Source organism: Tauraco erythrolophus, chromosome Z (genome assembly GCF_009769465.1).
Source record: "Tauraco erythrolophus isolate bTauEry1 chromosome Z, bTauEry1.pri, whole genome shotgun sequence".
Classification (NCBI taxonomy): Eukaryota; Metazoa; Chordata; class Aves; order Musophagiformes; family Musophagidae; genus Tauraco; species Tauraco erythrolophus.
Window position 1 is genome coordinate 66,434,944 of NC_141496.1, and position 24,882 is coordinate 66,459,825.

The window sequence follows — 24,882 nt, forward strand, 5'->3', positions numbered from 1 at the left end:
GGCTGAGAGAGTTGGGGTTGTTCAGTCTGGAGACAAGAAGGATCTTACTGCAGACTTTCAATACTTAAAGGAGGCTTCTAAGAAAGATGGGAACAGGAGTTTTTTTAGTAGGGCCTGTAGTGATAGCACAACAGGTGACGGTTTAGAAGGTAGATTCAGACTACATATAAGCAAGTAATTTTTTACAATTAAGGTGATGGAACACTGGAACAGGCTGCCCAGAGAGATTGTAGATGCTCCATCCCTGGAAACATTCAAGGTCAGGTTAGATGGGGCTCTGAGCAACCTGATCTAGTTGAAGTTGTCTCTGTTCATTGCAGGAGGGTTAGACTAGATGACCTTTAAAGGTCTCTTCCAACAAAAACCATTCTGTGATTCTATGAGTCATGAAATATGAAATACTACTTTTTTTTTAAGTATAAATCAGTATCTAAAATACAAGCTAAATCTCAACAAATAAGCAGAGTATTCTCTTCTGTCATATGAGTAAGTCTCTAACACAAGAGCTAAGTAATATCTCAATATTATGTAAGTAGATGTCTGGACTAAATAAGCAACAGTGTAATGCAACAAGAGCATAGTGATGGGAGATAGAACAAGAGGAAATGGGCATAAGCTTAGTCAGGGGAGATTCAGGTTGGATGTTAGGAAGTATTTCTCTCTGAAAGGGTTGTCAGCCACTGGAATAAGCTGCCCAGGGAAGTGGTTGAGTCCCCATCCCTGGATGTGTTTAAGAATAGGGTGGATGAGCTACTTGAGGATATGGTTTAATGGGGATTAGGGATGGTTGGACTCGATGATCTCTAAGGTCTTTTCCAACCTAGAAATCTATGAAATCTATGAAATCTATGAAAATTGACTTTGTTGTGCTCCAGATCTCCAATATACACTTAATTCAAGATGACCATTGCTCAAAAAGTCAGTGTTTGCTTTCAGAAGCTGTTTTTTTAAAACTATATACAAATAAATTTTCTTTAGAGATGTAACATGGGCGAATACCAAAAAACCCATATCATCTTCTGGTCAGTTTTAAAAATACTCAGACAAATAAGGCAATAATAGCCCTTCACAAGGTAGGTCAAAAAGATGGTACACTCAAGCTTGCAGGGTACACAAAAAGTGGGAAAATAAAAAAAAGAGAAGGACTGACATCAATGTTGCCAGCATTGAGAGATGTTTTTAAAGAAGGCACAGACAGCAAGCTGGTCTTTGAATAAGAGTGGAAAAACAATTAGTGGAAGTGGAAAGACCACAGAAGACGACATTACCAAAAGTACCCTCATAATAAACTATAAGGGTAATTATTCAAATTTAAACTAAGTCAGTTCTTTAGTGTCGCAGGATTTTTTTTACTTTTAACAATGAGCATACAAAGTAGCACGCTACAATTTACAACACCAGAAAACACGTTTTCAGTAAACATTTTTTAAAAGTGACTTTGACTATAAGGACTATTGCTGTGACAACAAAGATATGCTATTTCTACACTTAAAAAACCAACCACACAGTATTGACTCTTCAAAATCATTCAGAAGATTCAAGTATCTGTTAGGTGGATACAGTACAATAACTTGCCACTTTGAATAGCAGCAGAGAAAGAAACATAGTGCCACAGAGATCCCAATATTAATGATCATTGCCTTATCAGGCACTTGACCTTTTACCTCACTATCACAGACATGTAGAAGACAGAATTCAGAAGAAGAAAACAAACATCTAGGGCCAAGAGATGATGCTGGGTTACATCAGAGGAAGAAAACCTCACCAGAGGAACCAGCAAAGTTGAAGAAAACTCATTCTAATGTCAAGTGGGTGGAAACAGTGAAATAACCTTGTAGACTCTTCTACTGGCATATAAAAAGCCAATTTGACACAAATTCCAAAGAATTTGACATTGTCGCACCTGACATCCTTGTCTCTACATAGGAGAGGCATGGATTTGACGAATGACCACCTGGTGGATAAGGAATTGGCTGGATAGTCGCACTCAAAGAGTTGTGGTTAACAGCTCAATGTCCAAGTGGAGACCAGTGACAAGCAGTGTTTCTCAGGGGTCAGTATTGGGACTGGTGCTGTTTAACATCTTTGTCGATGACATGGACGGTGGGATCGAGTACACCCTCAGTAAGTTTCCCGATGACACCAAGCCGTGTGGTGTTGTGGACACGCTGGAGGGAAGGGATGCCATCCAGAGGGACCTTGACAGGCTTCAGAGGTGGGCCCGTGTGAATCTCATGAAGTTCAACAAGGCCAAGTGCAAGGTCCTGTACGTGGGTCAGGGCAATCCCAAGCATAAGTACAGGCTGGGCAGAGAACGGATTGAGAGCAGCACAGAGGAAAAGGACTTGGGGGTGATGGTTGATGAGAAGCTCAGCATGAGCCATCTATGTGCGCTTGCAGCCCAGAAAGCTGAGGAGTCCAGAGGAGGGCCATGAAGATGATCTGAGGGCTGGAGTAACTCTCCTATGAAGACAGGCTGAGAGAGTTGGGGTTGTTCAGCCTGAAGAAGAGAAGGCTCTGGGGTGATCTTATTGCAGCCTTCCAGTACTTGAAGAGGCCCTACAGGAAAGCTGGAGAGAGACTTTTTACAAGGGCGTGTAGTGATAGGACAAGGGGCAATGGCTTTAAACTGAAAGTCGGCAGAATTAGATTAAATAGAAGGAAGCAATTTTTCACTCAGAGGGTGGCGAAGCACTGGAAGAGGTTGCCCAGAGAAGCTGTGGCTACCTCATCTCTGGAATTGTTCAAGGCCAGGTTGGATGAGGCTTTGAGCAACCTGATCTAGCGGAAGGTGTCCCTGCCATGGCAGGAGGATTGGAACTAGATGATCTTTAATGTCTCTTGTAACCCAAATCATATAATGATTCTATGATTAAAAAGTCTCAGCTTAATTTATGCATAATTAATATAAAGGAGATCTCTAAATGGGTGATTAAACTCCCTGAGAGCAAAATAGATATCTTTTACAGTTATCTACCACATACTTCTAGAACCATAGAATAGTTACTGGTGTGAGAATCTCAATGCTAACAGACATATCCACTAGATAAACATCTTTTATGAAAACAACAATTTTTCTGAAAAGGTAAATCCCTCCTAAGATTAGAAAGGCAGAGTAGGTAGTCCCTTGTGTAAGTAGTAACCTCCTAGGCATCTCAGCACTCAAGGAAGAAATGTAAACTCTGCCTGTATATAATCTATGTTCTTAGGAAGCTGAGCATGACCTCTTACTTGCCTGTGGAGTTACAGTCCACTGGGCAAAATGCAGCAGAGTGTGAAAGTTCTATATCTAAGCTCATATTTCCAAGGATAAATGACATCAGTTTAAAAAAAAACAAAAAAAAAAAACCCCAAAAACCCAACAAACAAACAAACCAAAAAAACCAAAAACAAAACAAAAAAACAACCAACCAAACACTAACAAGCAAAAAAAACCCCAAACTATCAACTCAAAAAAACTGAAAGAAAAAAATCCAACTAAGTAAAATGAAAAGGAGACATACTCCAAAGCCAACAGTGCTCCAGCTGAGCTAAGTACCCTAGGTATGAAGTAGATGAATCAGAGGATTCCATGTCTTTTTGTCTGGGTATTAAGAACCAGAAAAAGAGCTGGATATTTCTACAAGGGCCCCAAGGACTGGTGTGATTCACAAGAAATTAATCCAGGTGGGCAAGCCAGGTCTGATGAAGTAGACTCCTAGAGTCCTTGACAATGGGCTGAGCAGAATCTTTCAGATAAGGATCTTCCAGATGTCTCAGGACCAGCATGGTCCTTGAAAAATAACTTCAGAGCTAGAGCCTTCAGCTTTTGCCTTAGAGAAGAAATCATCCAGCCCAGGCTAGTAGGAATGTAGACTACAGAAAGTATGCTGCTGTTAGTATCCAAAGAGTAACTTCCTGCACACTATATCAATTTTTGAGGGAAGTAAAGTTGGTGATAACAGCAAGATTTAGATTTAAGAGATTGAAAAGAGTACTCTCCAGGTCCATCTCCCTCCATTAAGACACAGCAGGCATTCACATACATCATGTCACCCACATATCCCATAGTAAACAGATGCCAAATCCAGCTCTCTGACAAGCTGTGGTGCCAATAGATCATCTTTCTTATGCAGGACACAACTCCAGAAGTCAACAGGAAGAACTAACACACTACAGGCACCACTCAAATCTGCAGTTAGAAGAATGGGGAAAGGTCTCAGAAAAGGTGAGAGAAAAAAAGATGCACAGACAAACGACATATGAAAGAGACCATACAAAGTTTAAAAAGCCTATATGTGAAAGCAGCAACAGTGGTCTCATGTGATACTCAAGAAAAAACAAGGCTGTGGTCCTCCATTTCTTACTCCCATTCTGAAAGATGACAAAAGATGTCTGAGACAGAGAACATCTATAGTACAAGAAGTCTCTAAAGTACTCAGCTTACACATTAGAATGGATGAATGTGTGTATTAATACTCAAATATAACTAACGCTTTAAAGTGATCTTATTTGATAATTGTGTTAGCATATTCGCTCCTTTTGTAGCCAGGTCAATCTCTCAGATATTATTGTACTCAACAATATGTGCCAGCACTGTTGTCTCTTCAGACTTTCTGTTTGGGTTTTTTGGGACATAAAGCCAAGAGGACCCAGGCAAAGCAATAAAATTTTCTTGAACTTCTAATAAGAAAATACAATAGTGTTAAATAATAAAGCCTGCGAGTCTTAAATAACAGTGCCTGAAGCATGTGAAAACAAGAATACTAAGAAAACAATCAAAGCTAATAGCTGTTCTCTAAAACAATCTAGTTTGGATACTACTAGTTTTCAAGCAGATATTATCGACAGTAAAGTTTTTGTTTCAGAGGGAGAGGAGGAGGTAAAGGTAAAAAATATAATCTGCCAAGACAAACCAATATGCTGTTAAATAATACATAAAGCTTTACAGTTTAGGAAAAAAAAAAAACCTCCACACTACCCACAACGTTCTTCCATGAAGAATCTCAAAATACTGAGAAATATTGTTTTGCCTACAAACCAGAAGCAGCGTGGTATTTACCTTAACATGCCATTCAGGATGAGAATTCATATAATCAAACAACTGTTGATAATTCTGGTACTGTTGATCCCATTCTGAGCTTTCAGCATAGCGGAAATCGTCCCCTAATGGAGCCAACAGAACTTTAGTACGGAAAAGCTTTGACTTCTTTCTGTATTGATCTAAAATCATCCAAGCCCTTGAATGGGAGAAAGAAAAAAAAAAGTCATTTAGAAAACAGAAGAATAAATGCCAGCATGCGATGAAACAATTCTTAGATACCAAGTTGTGCATTAGGGTGACCCAAACAAGACATACAAAACTTTGCTACCTCATTTTTTAACAAAAAAACGGATGCAGTTCCCCCCCCGGGACACCACATTCAACCTACTACTGCTGTAAACACTACGCTAATTAAATCCTCCTACAAGCTTATCCAGCTCCATCTCAAACAGTAGGTCAGTCTGCATCCGTTTGTTCCTGTGCCAAAACTAACCTTCAGTTTAAATTATGTTTACCTGCTTTATATTTAGATAACAATCCTAATCCTCTCCAACCTATATTTACAATAATAAGTAAGCTCTTCTCATCCCCTCTGTAATTCCCTTGGATACTTTGCTTCATATCTTCATGTCCTTGACAGAAAAACTGCCCATAAATTAATATTTGAGGAACTCCGGCCTTACAAAAAAAAAAATCTGTAGGAAATTCACTACTAACAATCACTGTTCCCCCTTCAACCGGCTTTTAATCTTTAAAAAAAAACACACAAACAAAAACCCCACACATACACACACAGAAAAAAGGCAGTAAAATTATCCTTTGGAACCTACCAACTCTTTGATGGGTAACATATCAGTTCTGTCATTAAGAAGCAATGTATCATATGTTACAAGTCTGATGTCTGGGTTACTGAAAAGGTCCATTTCACCCCCTCCCCTTCCTAACCACAATCACTACTAAAATCTTCAGATGCTGATCCTCTCTAATTGAAGTTATGAAAATAATTTTAGTGGGGAGTATAAACCATGGTAATGTGTTTAAGAAAAAAGAATACAAATGACAAAGTTTCAAAGACAAAATAGTGGCAAAATCCAGATTCCAGTGAGCTTTTTGTTTCTACAAGTCTTTTTAATAGATGGTCTACCAAAATCTACTTTCAACTCATAAAGATTTGTTACATAAACGTTTATGTGAGAATTGAATCTAGTCTAATATATTTGAAACCCATATTTCTTTGGCCAGCAAGTCAGCATTTATTTGTTTATCGGATTATAAATGCATCAAGCAAACACAAGGTCTGACTATTCTGGCAGCAGAAAGGAGCACAACAACATTTTTAGTTAAGGATTCACACAGTTCTGCTGAGACTAGAATAGACTCAACGAGTTGCTTCCCATCCTCTCTGTCTATAGTTCAGATTACCAAGTATTTGTGCTTGAATCAATATCTTCCACAACTTTCAACAGGTTGCTGATTTAAACATACGACTACCTCTCCACACATGTATTAGAAAAACTGGCACAACACAAGACTTTGTAATTCTTCCTTCTAAGAAGCCAGCCTAACTCAAATTTTCCACATGGAGCCTATAGTTGGAAACAGACTTTATTTTAGAGCCTCTTGAAAAATACAGGACTTCAGGAAAGGTTAACAGGATATTTGACTTCTCTCTTCAAAGCTCTCTAGTTTCATTCCAAGTATACTGCAGAATTCATCAGTGTTGCTGTTCTCCCTTTCTTCAAAGCACTCATAACTGTGGGATTACTAGGTGTTTTTAAAGGGGCAGCAGGATCTTCCTCCAGTGCAAACCATCTTCAATTGCAAATACACCAGAGAAAAACTAGGTATCTCAAGTCAGGTATATCCTCTTAAGTTTCTCTCAAATAACTTCCTAAATCACTATTTCATACAGGAGTGAGAAAGAGCCAGCAGAAGCCCCAGACAGAATTCTCTGAAGATAAAAAAAACACAAATTCCACTGTCTTACCAATGCTTTCACCTTCCAGTTCCCCAGTAAGACAGTATTAGGCACATTTTGATACATTTACCCAGTCTATCAGAAATAAAATTTGAAAACCAAAGAGAACAGTCATGATAAATTTTTTGTAGTGCCATAATTATAGATAAGGCATATCTGTAGTAACTCCATTTTAATGGCTTTAAAAAAAAAAAAACAAACACTTTTCATTTTTCAATGAATTTCCAATAATCAAAAATTATTGGAATTGTACACAAGATGTTTTCCGTATTTCTCAATATTCACAGTAACCCTAACTGCACTCTTATTTGGCAACACTGCAGTATATCAACACTGTCAGCAACAGCATCAAGAATATTTTCCACCTTTCTTTGCGAAGCTTTCAGGTTATCATTGAATAAACTGTCAGATTATCCCTAATCTTTCACAAAGGAAAAAAAAAATCCTTCCGTATCACAAATGTGTTCTTTTAACAAAAAAATTCCAAGTATTTGGCTAAAATATATGAGAAGAACTAACATGGCTGGTTTTGCACCTTCCTATGTCAAAGAAGGAGAAGCAGTAGCCACCCAGAGTCTGTGGGAATCACAAGAAATTTTACAGCAGGTATAGGAAGTCCTATGTGACAGGTTTGACAGTGGTCATGGCTTCACAGTCCCTGCTACTTCAGCCCATACAGTAAAAAAAGCATTAGGGACTGACTCTTTGCTCAAATATCACAACTAGAAAACAAAACTGTGGTGGATTCGAAATTTTCTATTCAGGTAACTTTGAGGAGGAGACGGCTATGCAGACAGTACAAGTATTTCCTAAGAGGGTGATCTCAGAATCTTCAGGTTGGTGATCACAAACATTAACTACAGTGCCACATCAGCATTGTAATTATGAACACCAGTTGCATGTTGTGTAATGTGATCAACCATAAAGAGAAAAAAGCTGAAGGGTAAAATTGGGCTCTTGAACAGTAGGAGGTGAAGGGGAAAGGTAATTTTCTACTCCTCCTCTGAACTACATAACTTGCAGTACAGATTCTTTCCTATATCCATGCACAGGAGAGACAGACATACATCTAAACAAGCTACACTTCCTCTAACAAAACAACTCATTATCATTCAAGGAAGAGGAAACAAACAAACAAACAAAAACACAATAAAAACCCACCACAGCTGTTTTTTCTTGCTAGTGGGAAAAGCTAGAACTTCAGCATTCAAACATATGGACAAGGGTTCAACTGCAAAACAGGGCAAATGCAACAGCAATCTTTATAACCTAAGCTGTTATGAAGTGTAATTAAACAAGTAAGGGCTTTCAATTAGGCTGCTACGTCATTCCTTCCTACCAAATCACAACTAAAGCAAGGCAATGATATATCAGCTACCAGTCTTAAGTTTTCAGTTCAGTATCTCTTCAGAATATATGAATGGCCATAACAGTACTGAAATCAAAAGCAACAGTCCCAGCTGAGCACTCAAGATCTGTGTTTTATTAATTTTGTTGCAGCTTTAGCACAGAAGAAAGGTCAGTGCTCTAAACCTTGCCTCTAAATTAGTGAAGTGTGTATCTAATACTTTTTTTTGGATCCATGTACTGTAGATCTCCTGTATTTGTCCAGTCTTAAAAAACAAGGCAATCAGAGATGAGAGAGAGATTAATTACTGTGCTACGTACCTTTAACCTTAGAAAGTTTATGAAGTAAAGATAAGCTTTTCCAATTACTTCTGGATCTCATACATCTCCTTGTCATAACAACGGTAAAACTTGTGTTGTTACAGAGGTCAGATCAGGGGAGTTTTTAGTTGCCTACAATACTCCCAACTTTTTCATAAAATATGAGTAGTGTTTTTAGCATTCTCCAGTAAAACACTACTTCCTATGGTTTAGTGGTTTTATTTGAAACTACACTCTCAAAGTATGGTTCCTGTGTTCTTCCAGTATTCCAGATGTCAATAATCCAGGCTCCTAACTCAAAGATCACATGGTAGTTTCATTTTTCCCTTAGGTATATCTCCCGTACTGCTTTTAAACTCTATTAGACACCAAAACTGTTTTTATCTACCAAAAGATGATCATTCACTAAGTACCTGCCCCATTTCTTTTATTCTTTTATTTCACATGACATGGTGAAGGAATCATTTCTTTTATGAAGTCTAATTTAGATTGTTATACAAAGATTGCACCTTGGAAGTGCAGGAATAAATTAACATCTAATTAAAACCCAAAAAATTAAAAAAGCATTCTGAGCAGGCTCTCCAATTACGTTGTATTTATAGCCTATATGTTCCAGGTATTTCTTAAACAAGCTGTTGCTCTTCTACAAATATTTGTCTCAGCTAATTGGGATACATATTAAGATTCTTCTTTTTACAACTTTGATTTAAAGACACATGAGCTTTCCTTCACATTTGATAAGCACTAGGTGTCTCATAACGATTCTCCTATTAGCCCTATTGCTCTCCTGTCACCTTCAGCTTTCGTTTCTCTACTTTTAACGAAAAGGACTTTTTCCTATCATCATTTCAATTTTTACCTTAAAATATGACAATTGTGATGTACTCTGTTTTATTTTGGTTTTATTTTTCATAGAAATTTCTAACTGAATTTTACTAACAAAGTGAAGCTTGAGATGTCTGGCAAAAGTCATACTTGGAAAAAGGACATGCAGACAACCAATGCAACATCATCACTTCAACTTCAGCATCAAAACCACAACCAAAAAGGTACCCTGCTATCTTTGATATCTTTGTTATACTCAGAAATTTGCAACAATTGTAAACACCTATCTAAATTTCTAACTCTTGAACTTTGGGGTGGTTTGGAGGCCTGAAGACAGCAACAGGACCCCAGAATACAATCTTTCTCTGGAAAAACTTTCAGCCTTTCAGCAGTTCTATCTTCCCTTTCTTTTATTTTTTCCCCCCCTCTGCCTTCAAAGTAGTTTGCAAAAATGTAATTGATTCATACCAGTGACAAAACAAGTCAATGTTTCTATTTGAAAAACAAAATTGAGGTTAATATGATTTCCACACCCCTACAGACATGTAAGACAAAGCGTTCACTTCAGGAAACCTAGGCCACAGATTGCCAAGTTTTGCAAGGATATGCCACAGAAAATACCTGACTGTTTCCTGCTACAGCATACTACACCATGCTGTCCCTGAAGTCCTCCACTGGCAGAAGAAAGATCACTGTCTATTCTTAAAATCCACAAAACAGTAACATGACTATGACCAAAAATTATTATGTTCTGATTAGCATTCAGAGACAGTAATAGACTCATTTATCATGAATGGAAAAGAAACAGATTTAATGCATCTTCCTTAATTATCATCTATCTTCAAGAGCATAATTGACAGCAAAATTTGAACTTACGAACAAACACTGCATCACGTAATAGCTATTATTTTCCTATGATAAGTTTGTTTTAAGAACTATTCACCAAGCTATGCTAGGTATCATCTTTGACCAGTTTTGTTTTTTTTTTTAAAAAAAAAGTTATTCCCTTGCAGAATACGTAAAAACTGTACCTGTGTTGAACATTTCCAGCATGAATGGCTTCTGGTGGAACCCTCCATGGACAGCTTACTCTTCCTCCAGGAAGACGTTTGAAATCAAACTGGCAGCAGATTTTTGGATCTGGACCACAAGTATGAGGAATATCATAGCTATAGAAAGGCATCATATGACAAAGGATATCTGTACTGGATCCCAAATCTGGAATTAAATACATAGAGCATACCTTTAAAATAAACCTGCTCGGATTTGTTGAAACTAAATCAGTTCCATCACTCCTAATACAAGAATTATATATAAAATAATCAGATCAAGACAACTCCTTGCTTTGAATATCCATATCTGGAGTCTACCTTTGTATGTACCTTACACATACAGAGGTTAAAAACAGGGATACAATCAAGATTGGAATGCTCCAGTCAAGCATCAGCTGATTGGGAAAGACAGGAACAAAGTGTTAGGGGTTTTTTTACCTAGATAAATCTTATTTCCAGAGTTTTAGAGGTGAATAAAACACATCTTTTATACTTTGAGTGAATCAAACCCAAACCACCCTGCATGTCCTCCCACCAAAAAAAACAAACCTGAAAAAATCCAAACAAAAAAACAACCACCCTCCTAGCATTACCTCATTAGCACAACATTTGAATTGGTTTGCTTTAGTAAAATTTTTATTTCTTGAACACATAACTTCAATACATTAACGTATGTACTTGTAGACAGATTCTATGTGCTTATACACAGAATTACATAAAATTATATGCATTTCTGAGACAATCTTTACAAACCCAGCTTTTCCATCTAGTCAGTCCATTTCCTAAAATTTAACTCACGAGGAGCAGAGATCTACACACGTTTTGTCAAGTCTCAAGAGAAGGTCTTTCAAAATTTAACTGTAAAGAGAACCTCAAGTTCTCATGGAACTTAAGAAAACATTAAGTTTACTTATCCGGTAAAACCCCTAAATGCTGCTTACCTATTTCCTGCTCTAATGACCTAAAGTAATTTAATGCTGAAAAAAAAGACATGAATGCTCTAGATGTGCCAGAAAACCTGGCTCCTAAGTATGTCAACAATATATATAAAAACAGTCTTCCAAACTTTAACAGCATACATCTTCACAGTCCCAATCCAGACCTTTTGTTTTAAAACTCTTATTTTACTACTACTTGCTTATTACTAAAAAGGTAATATTCCATAAATATTATAAAGTGCTTACTTTCAACTACAGGAGTTCTCTTCATCTCATGTACTCCATCTACATACTATGTTGGATGACTGTGCAGTGATCTTTGATATGTGATCTGTTTTGAAAAGCCTTCTTTTGAAGCCCAAACACTAGACTATATCATATATATGACTGATGTATATAACTATTTAGGAAAAAGGCCTGTCAATTAAGCATTCTGTACACGAAGTGGAATATACTAGGATTCAAAGAAAAATCTCTGAAGGGTCAGTATCTGATAAATTCTTGCACAGTGGTATGTTTTCCTCTAGTCCAGTTTACTTGTGCAGCAGGTTTTTTCTGAATACCCTCCTTCCTACAATTTCTGATTTAAAACACAGAAGAGCTAAAAAGCTCCAAAATTGCCACCACCTTTCAATAAGAAGCTCTAAATACACTTGTTTGAGCCTGTAGTGATGAAGCAGCAACATACTAGCTTACTATAAAAGACAGAAAGACCAAAACCTCAACTACACACATTCATCATACAGATTATCAGAATGCTGGAACAGTACAAATCAAAAACAAATATTCATACAGAAAAGTACATTCATTTACAAACAGATCACTTTAAGGTATGATCACTACTTTACCTCAGAAAACTTTCATACTCTATATTGTATAAATCACATAAAAAAAGCAATGACATTAATTTGTCACACCAGCTGAGGAAAACTGGTTGCTTGAAAGTTTTTTCCTTAGTAAGAACATAAACAAGACAGATCTCTCCATCTTTAAATGTTCACTTTAGGCTTTTTTTTTTCCCCTCACCCACATCCCCACTCTGCAACCCTATCTCCAAGAGAAATGTTCCTTCTCACTTTATTTTATTTCCACATAGTAGGAGTAGGAGGAAGAAAACAAAGAAGTGAGAAAAGGAAGAAGAATATTCCATCCTTTTTACCTTTTTTATTTATATTTGAAAGGAATGTGGGAGAAGGGAAATAAGAGAAAGTAAAAGCAAAAATGAAAGTGAAGAAACAGGAAGATGAGAGGAACAGTGGTAATAATACAGTCTTTGTATTTAACCCATTTCCTAACATATAGGTACTCACATTCCCTTTCTGTTATTAAAAAAAAATTCCCCAAAACTTAACCTAGATGAAAGACTTTTTTTTTTTTAACAGAACTGAAAGTCTAAAATTTTCAAGTCTAGACTAACTTCTCTAAATAACCTATTCTGTAAATATTTCCACAGTATTTATGGAATATTGTGTCCAGTTTTGGGCCCCTCACTTTAAGATAGATATTGAGCTCCTGGAGCGAGTCCAAAGAAGGGCGACTAAACTGGTCAAGGGGCTGGAAAATAAAACTTATGAGGAGCGGCTGAGGGAGTTGGGGCTGTTTAGCCTGGAGAAGAGGAGGCTGAGGGGAGACCTGATTACAGCCTACAAATACTTGAGAAGGGATGGTGGGGAGGTAGGGGAAGGGCTCTTTACATTAGTGTTGGGTGATAGAACAAGAGGAAATGGGTATAAGCTTAGTCAGGGGAGATTCAGGTTGGATGTTAGAAAGAATTTCTTCTCTGAAAGGGTTGTCAGCCACTGGAATAGGCTGCCCAGGGAGGTGGTTGAGTCACCATCCCTGGATGTGTTTAAGAACAGGGTGGATGAACTACTTAGGGATATGGTTTAATGGGGGATTAGGGACGGCTGGACTGGATGATCTCTAAGGTCTTTTCCAACCCAGAAATCTATGCATCTATGCAAGTTCTCTCCATATTTTACCTATGTAAATTAAAAAAATTAATTGACATAAAGGAAAAACACATACCCCAGTTCTGTCTCCAAAAAAATTCTAGTGTCTTCTGCATTGCAAAATGTTTTTTAATTGAGTAATGAACTCTCTGTATAAGCATACTGGAAAATCCTGTGCGTTTCAGAAGGTAGGCCATTGTTGGTGAATGCCCAAAGGGATCAACTGCCCAACCAGACTTTGGTTTTACTCCTGTTGACAAAAGAAAAAAGTAAAACAGGAAAAAGTTTTAATTTTCACTCAAAGAAACTTCTATCAATATAATTCAAATTTAAGCACTAAAAATAAAATTTTTAAGAAGATAAATGAAAATATAAAGCTGAGTATTAAGCCTCCTGCAGAACATACTCTGGAATTAAAAAGCTAGAATTAAACAGATAAAAAATTAAAAAAAGTAAAATGTCTTAGAGGGAAGGCATTCTGTTTAATGATATAAAAATCCTGAGAATTGCACACTACACTGTTCAACTATTTCAACAGTGTCTCAAGCATCTTTACATGGCATTATAATGAAATATAACTCCTTTTTCACTTTAAGTAGTTTACAGATGTTACAACTGGAAAAGAAAGCTAAAAAAGATTAACTGATGGATTGATGTTGTAGCTTATTGAATTTTCATTGCAATTTAAATAATGTTAACCATTGTTGGCTTTGGAACTAACCATTCTTTTCTTTTGTTTTATTTGATTGGTAATCACTAGAATCATATTGATTTATACTATCTTTTTGCTGAACTTCATACTAGCAAATAAAGAAGCTATATCTAACTCTTGTTTAACTGATTCTTCCACATGGTTCCTTAGGCACAATTTTAGTGTCTTACCAAAAAAAACCAGTAGGGAATGCATTACCCTTTTATTAGGTCTTCCTTCCCCCCATCTCTTAATTATGTCAAGCTGTGTTTATGGAAATTGCAATCTAAGAAAAACATACTGAAACAGTTTTTCAAAATAATTTCAGTTAATTGGATAAAGTAATGTTAACTTATTATTAAAATCACTGTACAAATTTTCTGTATGAAAAGGGTTATCTCTACTTAGGGAATATTATCTCTACTTATAGAACTAAACAAAAAACCCCTCTCCTAAAGCCACCAAAACAGTTTAGCCAATGTTACTGCAGTCAGTAATTCCTCAAAGTTTCAAAAGCGAATGAGTTGAGGTTTTGTTGTTGTTGTTTTTTTTTTTTTTAAATATGAACAATTCGAACATTGTAATGGGTTTAGGTTTTATAACTACCACAACAACTACTACTAAATTTCATATTTACTTTTTTGAAAGTCTTACATAAGAGAATAATGAATACACAGCCTGCAGAATAGATCCAAACAAATGAAAGGAATATAAATTTTTAAGTCATTTTAAGGCCTGTTGTGATTTTCAAAAGATAGAAACGGCAATCGGAAACCGTTTGTGGTGCCAGAGACGTATGATCTACAATTCAGCATGATTTAGTGTTGTATTTTGTTATGCTAATACACTGCGCATATCTTTCATCGATCAAGACAAAGCGTTATGACATAAAATTGTTTAAATACACTTCATCCAGGAACATCTGCAAATAGTAATTGCTAATACTAGACTCAATCCTATAGCTCCCAATAAGTGATCTTATTTAAAGTTTCAGGAAAGCAGAGTAAAGAGAGCCTTCTAAGCACCTCAGAAATACAAAAAAAAGGCATTTTCTAATTGACTTCCTGTGTTAACACAGATAAATTTTAGATCAAGCTACATACCAAGGTTCTTTTCTAGCCATTGATGTCCTTCTATCAGTTGGTCAATCAAAGCAAAATAATGAGAAGAAGCTTCATCAGGCATGACCCATCCTCCTGTTACTATTTCAAATTGTCCATCTTTTATTAATCTGAAAAATATGTAAATTGTGTTCACAATCTTGCATATAAAAATAGACCCTTCCATTTCTGAATACCCAATAGGTATTTACCACAGACACGATGCCAAAAATCTAAGTTGCTTGTGCTACTTCCATCACTGCACTACATTTCTTTAATTAAACAGCGAAAGAATGAATAGCTGAACAGTGAAATGTTTAATGCCTCTGTGCATTAAAACAACCAGCAATGAAAACAATCAGCTCTACTGCATGTGCCATAACATTTGATTTTTTTTTTTTAAATCGGGAAGAAGGCTATTTCCTGCACAGATACAAAACAAAAAGCATATGTGCCAGAGCACTGAAGCCAAATTGAGAGAGATGCCTAGACATTGCACATTTCAAGCACTACTAATATCTCCCTGTCTTTGATCCACCGTTCTTTTTATTGTTTTAGAGAGATGATAGAACTTCAAAGTTTATTGTATCTATAAAGGCTTCAGACCGTCTCACTTATTAAAATGCTTTCTTGAAACAGATCACAGGATGATCCAGTCTCCCTATTAAGAGGTCAATGATCATTATGATCATGCTTCCAGCATCAGATGGTCCCTACAGTTAAATAACGTAATTTCAGTACTTATATTGTACACTAGCATATAAATGTCTAATGAATTTGAGAAAGAAATACAGTAAACGTATGAAAACTTAGTCATATTATAGATAACAAACTGCAACCCCTGCATCTTGAAAGGGGGCATGACAAGAAGGGCATCACAGAGATGAGCTAAGAACTGCTGGATCCTGTCTTAAAGCAAAGTAAAAAACCCAGAACAAAACAAAATAACCCACACCTTTTTGAAAACACCGAACTAGATCCTCACTTCAAGTTTATCCAAGCAGCATGTTTTCTTGTTTTAATGTCTAGGCAAACCTTTACTTCTGAATTACATTTTGACTTGTAATTTTAAAAAGAACTAAGAAGAGTAAGAGTATAGAGTTTGTACTACTTCACCATTTAAGTAGCTGCATGTTTACAAAAAATACACAATCGCATTTCATAATTGTGTTTTAACTGAAGAAAAAATTATCGTATATAAATAGGTAATATGAAAGATTATTTTTATTCCATTATCAATACTTCAATGTGACTTCAAATGAAGTTTATAATCACAACTTCATTACAATTTGAAAGGCCTCTTCACAGTTGTACGTGGAAACTTTTAGACAATTTTTTCAGCAACTCAGTAATTTGTCTTCACTTCTCTAAATAGATTTTCATTTAGTAACCGGAAAAAAAAAAAAAACAAACCAAGCCCAAAAAGTCAAAACTTGAGTAGTCAATTATTCTAGCAATTCTGCATTGCAACAAGTGAAATCTCAAGTTTACAGTGTAGTCGAATACACAAAGTCTCAGAATATGCCACATGGAAGATAAGAAATAGTTCAGTGTTCAAACCTTTTAACGGCATCCTTTTTTTGGCTATCTATTCCATCCCACCATTTTGAAAAGTAAGAAATCTCAGACCACATAAATTTCCTTCGACTGTCTTCTTGCAGTTTTATAACCATGTTATTTAAGATATGTTGTGTCTGATCTCTGAAGTAATCATCAAAAGTCTTCAGCCAACCTAAGGAAAAGAAAATATTCAATTCAAGTTGCTTTCAACAGTCTTAGAGGCCTAACTTCTTCCCATTCCCTAGAAAAAGTGAAGCGTTTTCTTAAAAAGCTGAACTTTAGATGCTGTGGACAGTTCAAAGTGTGAAATTCTCCAGGAGTTTCTTTTTACAAAAGTTTAGAAGTTTTATTTCTTAAATATATAAATATATGGAATAATAGGCCTTCTACTTTGATCAACAGAATACATAGATTTTAAGAACTGTGGATTTTTATTTTTTTAACTTAAGCACAAATTAAGTAGTTGAAAAGGAAGATGTACATATCTGCAAATTGATCTTTCTTGATAACTTCCACCAGGTTTCTTCATCTTTCGTATCAGGCGGACTGTACCATCTATTAACAGAACACCTCCCCAGCCCAAGCCCTATTCCCAACACACACATCCCCAACACCCTCTGATCCTTCCCTCAATGTCCTATCTCTTGTTTCAAGTCATAAAGCACCCATCACCCAATTTTATGCAAAATAACTGAACGAAAATCCTTACTAGCAACATCTTACACCTACAGCTTGAGAAGAAAATTAAGAGCCTCTAATAGTATCATGCAGACTTTGAGGGTAAAGAAATAAAACGAGGGCAAACAAAGCAGCAGTAAGCCCTGCAGCACATTTCAGCATCATTTATGAATGAGGGGTTTGTTAGCAATGACTGAGAAAAGAACTATGCTGTAGCATCCCTCATTAGAAAAGATACCAGTGAGATGCAAAGCAAAGGAAAAGCCAACTTTAACCACATATTCAGACTTCACAGTCCAGAGCCTTCCATGAAATTCTTTAACCTCTTCCTAAAACCTGGCATGAGAAAGTACATGCATCTTCCTTCCCAGAACCCAGAAGGAATATGTTCTTTCTGTAACTATAACTAGAAAAAAAGCAGCAGATAAGCCTGTCTACTTAAAACACAAGTGGCATATTCCTACTCCTCATACCAGCTCATCATATATAAGCATCTTCATTCAAGCGCTTCCAAAAGAGATTCAGCAGTTGAGTTTAAAGAAGTATCATATACAACAGAGTAACTTCTGAAAAATGCGACCGATCTTACAAATTCATCCTATAGCATGCATTCACATTTTAAGATTTTGCGAAAGCTTCCACACAATGTCCTTCAGACAAATATGACCCTAGTGGTTGCACTCTGATTTACTAGTTCTGTTTCGCAGAGGCACTGCCATTCTAGCACAATGCCAGTCTGCTTATAAGAAGATACAGGATTAGGCTGTTCTGGAATGAGATAATATTGTTCCAAGGCAGTTATATAAATGCAGAAAATTTTGGTATTAAAAAAACATTTTTAAGTCTAATGAAAGAAAACCACTTTACTATTGAATGGATTCTGAATACAGATTCAGAAAGAATGTATTATATTTTACATAAAGGATAAAAATAAATGACGTTTGTCTTAGGTAGAAATGCAGAGCTAATCTAATTTGACAGTATGCGCATTCTTTTCCATTTCACATCAACTTGTAAATTATATTTCAAATACAGAATCTTGTTATTAGGAATAACTACTAGACACTGGCACACTCTTGCTTTGGTTGCTCTACTTTCAGGTTGCACTGTCACTGTGCGAAGGTCAAATTTTAATAAGGTATGCAGAAACAAACAAAAGGAGTGAGCGAGCAGCCTCATGGTAGCTTAGCTGTCTGCTAAGCTAAACCATGATAACACAAGATTTTCACAAAGACTGAAAACAGAAAAGCGATCAATAATCTGAGTTTATTTTCCTTTTGCGATGTTTATAACCAAAATTTGTTGTGATCACTGCCTATTTCAGTATGTGGCTTTTTTCATGGAAGCTTTCACTCAAACTGAGATCATACAACCAATTAATCTTTTTCAATGCTCATTCACTTTCCAACAAATAGAAGAAATATTTTACTGATATTTACATGAAAAGATCCACATGTAGCAGATTACAAATTTATAACTTTTTAGCGGGAATTTCTTCTGCAAAAGACTATCATGCTAGCACACAACTAATGGAGGATTAACTAAAACTAACTAAATGAACTAAAAAAATTCTATGTTTTTTCTACACACAAATATAACAATAAACTATTTTAGAATATTTTATATTACAGCAATAAAAGCAAACTTACACTGAATTAGTTGTCTTAAACATTATTGAAAATCTTAATAAACCAATCTAAATAAAGAAGCACAAAGCTAAGTGACAAAGCAGCTGGCATAGGAATATATTACAATGTAGGAAGAGCAGTGCTATGATTAGAGATTGTTTTGGTTTAATATACTCAGTTTATTAAGCTACTAAGGAAGGGTATAATATGGTTAACATGCTGAACTTAATACACTTCAGAAAGTTCTAGAAAATATTTACAGGCATTCACAGAACTAGTTGCAAGCCAACAGAAAGTCCTCTGAAATTTATTTACCACACATCTGGTATCTTGCACTTAAATCTACTTATTTATGATTATTTTCAGTTGGAATGTACCTACAACAATCATATAGTCCAACGGCCTGATCACTTTGGTGCTGACCAAAAGTTACAGTATGTTAATAAGGGCATTGCCCAAATACCTCTTAAACACTGACAGGCTTGGGGCATCGACCACCTCTCTATGAAGACTGTTCCAGGGTTTGACCACCCTCTCCGTAAAGAAACGTTTCCTAATGTTCAGTCTGAACCTCCCCTGATACAGCTTTGAGCCATTTCTGTGTATTCTGTCACTGGATCCCAGGGAGAAGAGATCAGCACCTCTCTCTCTCTGCATCCCCTGCTCAGAAGGCTGTAGAGAGCAATGAGGTCACCCCTCAAACTCCTTTTCTCCAAATTAGACAAGCCCAAAGTCCTTAGCCACTCCCCACAGGACATGCCTTCCAGCCCTTCCACCAGCTTTGTCACCCTCCTCCAGATGCATCCAAGGACCTCCACATCCTTCTTCAATTGTGGGGCCCAGAACTGCACACAGCACTCCAGGTGGGGCCACACCAACACTAAATCCAGCAGGATTATCACCTCCTTTGGCTGCTGGCTGTGCTGTGTTTGATGCACCCCAGGTTGCAGTTTGCCCTCTGGGCTGCCAGGGCACACTGCTGACTGTCACTGAGCTGCTGGCAGCCGGCACCCCCAGGGCCCTTTCTGCAGGGCTGCTCTCCAGCCACTCCTTGCCCAGGTTGTACTTGTGCCTGGTGTTACTCCATCCTAGGTGCCAAGTCCAGCACTTGCTCCTGTTAAATTTCATGCCATTGATAGCTCTTAACCCCATGACTTATAATGGCTGTCCAATTTTGCATGGAGCCATAAAGATTAAAAACAAAATATATCAAAAGCTGAACAGAACAATGAATAAATTAATTTACAGTTGCTAGTTTTACGTCTACCACATTACATTTATTTTTCCAGATCTCAGTCCCTAATATCACATAAGAATCCAGTACAACTCAAGCTCATTCTTGTGCTTATCTACAAACTAAGAACTTGTTCCCATTTGAAAAAAAAAAAAGCTTTACCAGTGTATTTGGATCAGGAAACTTTCAATACAAACACAATTAACACACGGAAAAAGTGCAATAGTTTAAAGATGTAATTACCAAAGCTAAATATGCTATTATCAGCAAAATATCACTTGTTGATTTAAATCTACCTAAGGACCTTTGCCAATATAAAAATGTAAACAAGAAATACTATCTTTAATGTCATTATGCTAGTCTTTACTTAAGAAGTATTCAGGACTAAACCAGCTACTTCCATTTTCTGCCAGCATATGTGATAGCAATAGAGGGTACACACTGATAAGCTGCTTACCTTCTGACTGCCTCACTCATACTGGTCCTCAAAAGCGGGGAAACTTAAATTTTTTTACTCCTGCAGAGATTTATCATAATCATGCAGTTGTCCATTTTTTTCCCCTTTTTTCCCTCACTTTGTTAAACATAGACTTTCTTGGGTAGACGGCAGACTCCAAGAAGCACTTTTAAATGTCAATGCAACCCATTGCTATGTAAAAAGTCCTGAAGCATTTCATTAACTGATTTGACACTACTCCTGCCTACACTTTCCAGTTCAAACTCCTTCTTGAAGCTCTATCAGTTCCTTGCTCTAGAGAAAGGTATTGTTGTGTCTTAGGATAGTTAAGACACAGTTGTAGACACACAGGCAAAGTTTCAGGACAAAAATCAGAACACAATTTGACAAATTAGCATTATTCAAAAAGTAACTTAATTAAGTAAAAAGACACATTCCAATTTGATCATGACAAGAATCGCGTATCAACTTTGAAAACATGAAACCATTACTACCAAGAGTGTTTGAGCACTGTTCGCATGTATCTGCAAGGCTGTTGGGGTTTTTTGACATTTGTATTTCTTTGTCTTTTGGTTTAAAATTATCTGTTAAAACGAAATAAAAAAGACTTTTCAGTTGCTTTCTACCATAAGTCATCCTACAATGTTTAAGAGGAAACATGTCCATAAAAAAAATAAAATCATATTTCTCATGAAATCTGTTTTAATCAAGTGGCAGATCTAGTGGATGTCTGGAATACCATCCGTTCTTAGATGAAGGCATTTTTTGAATTTGTATCTCTAATTTACTTTACAGTAGGTCACAATTTATTTCACTGAGTCTAAAATTCACACATCAACGCTGGGTTTTGCAACCTAAGAAACTTGAGTAGTTTATTAATTTTATTGCAAAATCAAATAAAATCATTAAATTAGCTAGTATTACATAGCTTTCCAGAAAATAAAAGCAATCTCTTTGCAACAAAATTAGTAGAACTTCAGTTCTTGGATTTTTAGAATGTACACGAGTAGAGTAAAAAACGTACATTTTTGTTTACAGTTACGCTTAATTCTCGACTATTTCCTGGAAGAAGTCACAATTAAGTAACTGTTTTGAAAGCAAAGGAAGTAAGAAAAAAAAAAATCATAGGCTGAAGGAGGATGTCTCAGTTCTTAATCACGTCCACACTCCACATAACATCTGATGCTGCAATAGTGAAATTTTTTCTTAAAAACAATTAAAAAAAAAATCAATGGACAAGTAGACATGAGTTCTTATCAGTCCTTTGGAGAACTTAAGCATGGTATATGTGTTTAACTGATGATACACAGGCACAGCACACAATGACAACAATAACGCAAATATTAGAAACAAATCCAAAAGCTAAGTTTTCACTTACATTTTAGTAAGCACAATTACACATGGAAAGAATTTAACATTAGCTCCTTTGTGGATTCAGTAATTTTAAAAAGTCCCTTAATTTAAGGTATAGAATATATACATTATTTTTTTAATTTATAAATTAACTAAATAGAGCAAATATACAAGTTAATATTTTACAGATGTTTCTCACAAAACTTCAGTGCTAATTTCACCAAAAAGGTATCTTTTCAACAAAGATGAACAGCTCATTGGCCAAGACTGTACAAGAAAACTTGAGAAACATGATGTCTGTCAGGTAAGGCTACATCAAAAATAAAACTAAAAGTAGTTTAAGATTGTTTTTCATATTTAGCAAAGTATAAAACAGAATAAGACAGAAAGCCACCTGGAACATCCTGTGTTTAAGCATTCAGGAGAAGATAAATAGAAGATGAGCCCGCTGTTCCCCAAAAATATATTCTGAAATAAAAACATTTAGGTAGAAGCAGAGACACTGATATTAAAAAGGTACAACAGAGTATTTATTTTTCCAACGGCACACTTTAACTTGCAAAGATCTCTGCTCCATGGACCACAAGAATAATTTCATATTTATACCATTTAATTTCAAAAGCATAACTAAAAAACTCAAATGATTGCACATTTTGCCAAAAGAAAAATCTGTCATGAACCATGAGGTACTTCAAAAATTGTAATTTGGCTTCTTATGTGTTAGGCTTACACAATGTAAGGTCTATTTCTGCTTTGTACATATCAAAGCTGCTGCCCCCATAACTATGATGGAAGAAAATGTCTACTGATCAGGAATTAAAAGTGTGCATTCTGTAACAGTCCTGTCAATTTTCAATGGAATGGCCTTGAATTTTTTTTTTTTTTCCCCTTCAGAAAAAGGAAAACAAAACAACTCTCTCACTAAAAGTCCCCTACAACCTTATATGCAACCACAGAAACACTGAGCAGTGAGACAGGAATAAAACTCAGATATCTGTAATTCAGCATGTCAAGAAAAACTTGTGAGCTGCCCAGTTTCTCACTCTATTCCTAGATCTCACCATCCTCTACAATAGAAAAATTACATGTTCACCATTTGAAGTATATTTTATTATCTTTAGATAGCCTTCATAGTAGGTGGGGTTTTTTTCAGAAACACTATATACTATTGCTGTTTACAAAAGGAAAACAAATTCTAGACAAACAGTGGTGACTGATTTTGTTTAATCTTTCTATTAAAACACAATTTTAACATATTAATCAGTGAACTTTTGATATATGGTCTGAAACTTTTAAAAAGTAAAGTTTTCAGATGTCATTCAACTCGCATTTTTTCTTTTCTGCTTCATCTTTATACTAACTTATTCTTATATTTTGGTGGGTCAGACAACAGTCTAAATAATCTGTGTTCCAAACATGCCAGGAAAACTAATAAGTCACCTGAAAACCATACCCAGATGTGTTCAGCAGAAAACAAACCTGAAACTCGATGGTGTATTAACAGCACCAAACTTTTATGCTTAAGTTTTTTTATTATCTTAACACTGTAATTAATGTCACAGGGCTATACATATTTCCTGCTGAGAAATGGAAACTGTCTTAAATAATAAAAAGGGGTTAATATGAGTGCCAGTAAGGTAAAGTTACCAACATTATAAATAATGAAGTGTTAAAAAGTAGTATTTAGATCTGACATATGTGCACATACACTTTCACATACATTTTTACTTAGGTAGAAATTGGGGGTGCGTGGGCAGACGGAGAAGGGAAAAATATATTTTAGGTTTTTTTCAATTCCACTGAAGTGCTGCTTGTACTAGGTCCATAACAACCACATTCAGCAATAAAATTCTCTGATCTGGTACACATGTATATTACAAAGCTCACAAGCCTCAATTCTTAAATAATTTAACGAGAAGACATTACCAAAATCATCACTGCCCACAAAGCGATAAATGCCAGAGATGTCTTTCGACCCCTCAGGTCATATCTGAACATCATCTTTCAAGTCCAGTTGTCTGGTTGACAATACCGCTGTCCCTGGGCAGGGTTCTCCCCTCTGGAGTTCAGCTGCCTAATCCACTTCAGGCAGTCACATGAAACTGCTGTTGAAGCACATGAGAGCGAACACAATGGCTTTGCCAGCACAGCAGGTTATACGATCTCTCATTAATCTGTTCCAGAAAGAAATGCCACCCCATCTGCGATGGCTGTAACCTCACACAACACAGCTATTTGTAAATCGAACATCTCTCCATGGTTTGAGATTAAACTGCACTTTGTGAGTCTCTCCCAAATCAGACACGCTACTGTGGTGCTCAAATCTTCATCAACTGTCAGTAACGAAAAGAAAATGCCACTGATTGTGTGGAAGGGGACCCATTTCATACCCAAGTGTGAAGGGGACCCATTTCATACCCAATTTCCCAATAACAGGTAAATCATATTAGCTACTGAAGGGAGAATCATAGAATGGCATAGGCTGGAAGGGACCTTAGAGATCATCTAATCCAACCTCCCTGTCACGGGCAGGGACACCTCTCAACTAGATCAGGCTACTCAAGGTTCTGTCCAACCTGGCCTTGAACACCTCCAGGGAGGGGGCATCCACAACTTCTCTGGACAATTTATTCCAAAGTCTTACCACCCTCGTACTGAAGAATTTCTTCCTAAGATCTAATCTAAATCTGTTCTCCTTCAACTTAAACCCATTTCCCCTTGTCCTATCAGTGGACACTCTTGTAA

General features: G+C 36.3%; 1 protein-coding gene across 4 annotated transcripts in view; it reads right to left on the reverse strand.

The window, feature by feature from the left end:
- The window catches only part of MAN2A1 (mannosidase alpha class 2A member 1), a 120,564-nt gene that overhangs the window by 70,716 nt on the left and 24,966 nt on the right, over positions 1-24,882 (reverse strand). For 3 of the 4 annotated variants that reach the window (XM_086628758.1, XM_086628759.1, XM_086628760.1), the window contains exons 4-8: positions 16,788-16,959; positions 15,231-15,358; positions 13,513-13,686; positions 10,526-10,712; positions 5,042-5,219 (exon numbers count right to left, since the gene is read on the reverse strand). In XM_086628758.1, coding sequence (XP_086484884.1) covers positions 5,042-5,219; positions 10,526-10,712; positions 13,513-13,686; positions 15,231-15,358; positions 16,788-16,959 — 839 coding nt within the window. Of the gene's footprint in view, positions 1-5,041; positions 5,220-10,525; positions 10,713-13,512; positions 13,687-15,230; positions 15,359-16,787; positions 16,960-21,278; positions 21,359-24,882 lie in introns of those variants that run through there. The other variant, XM_086628761.1, reaches the window with a different exon arrangement.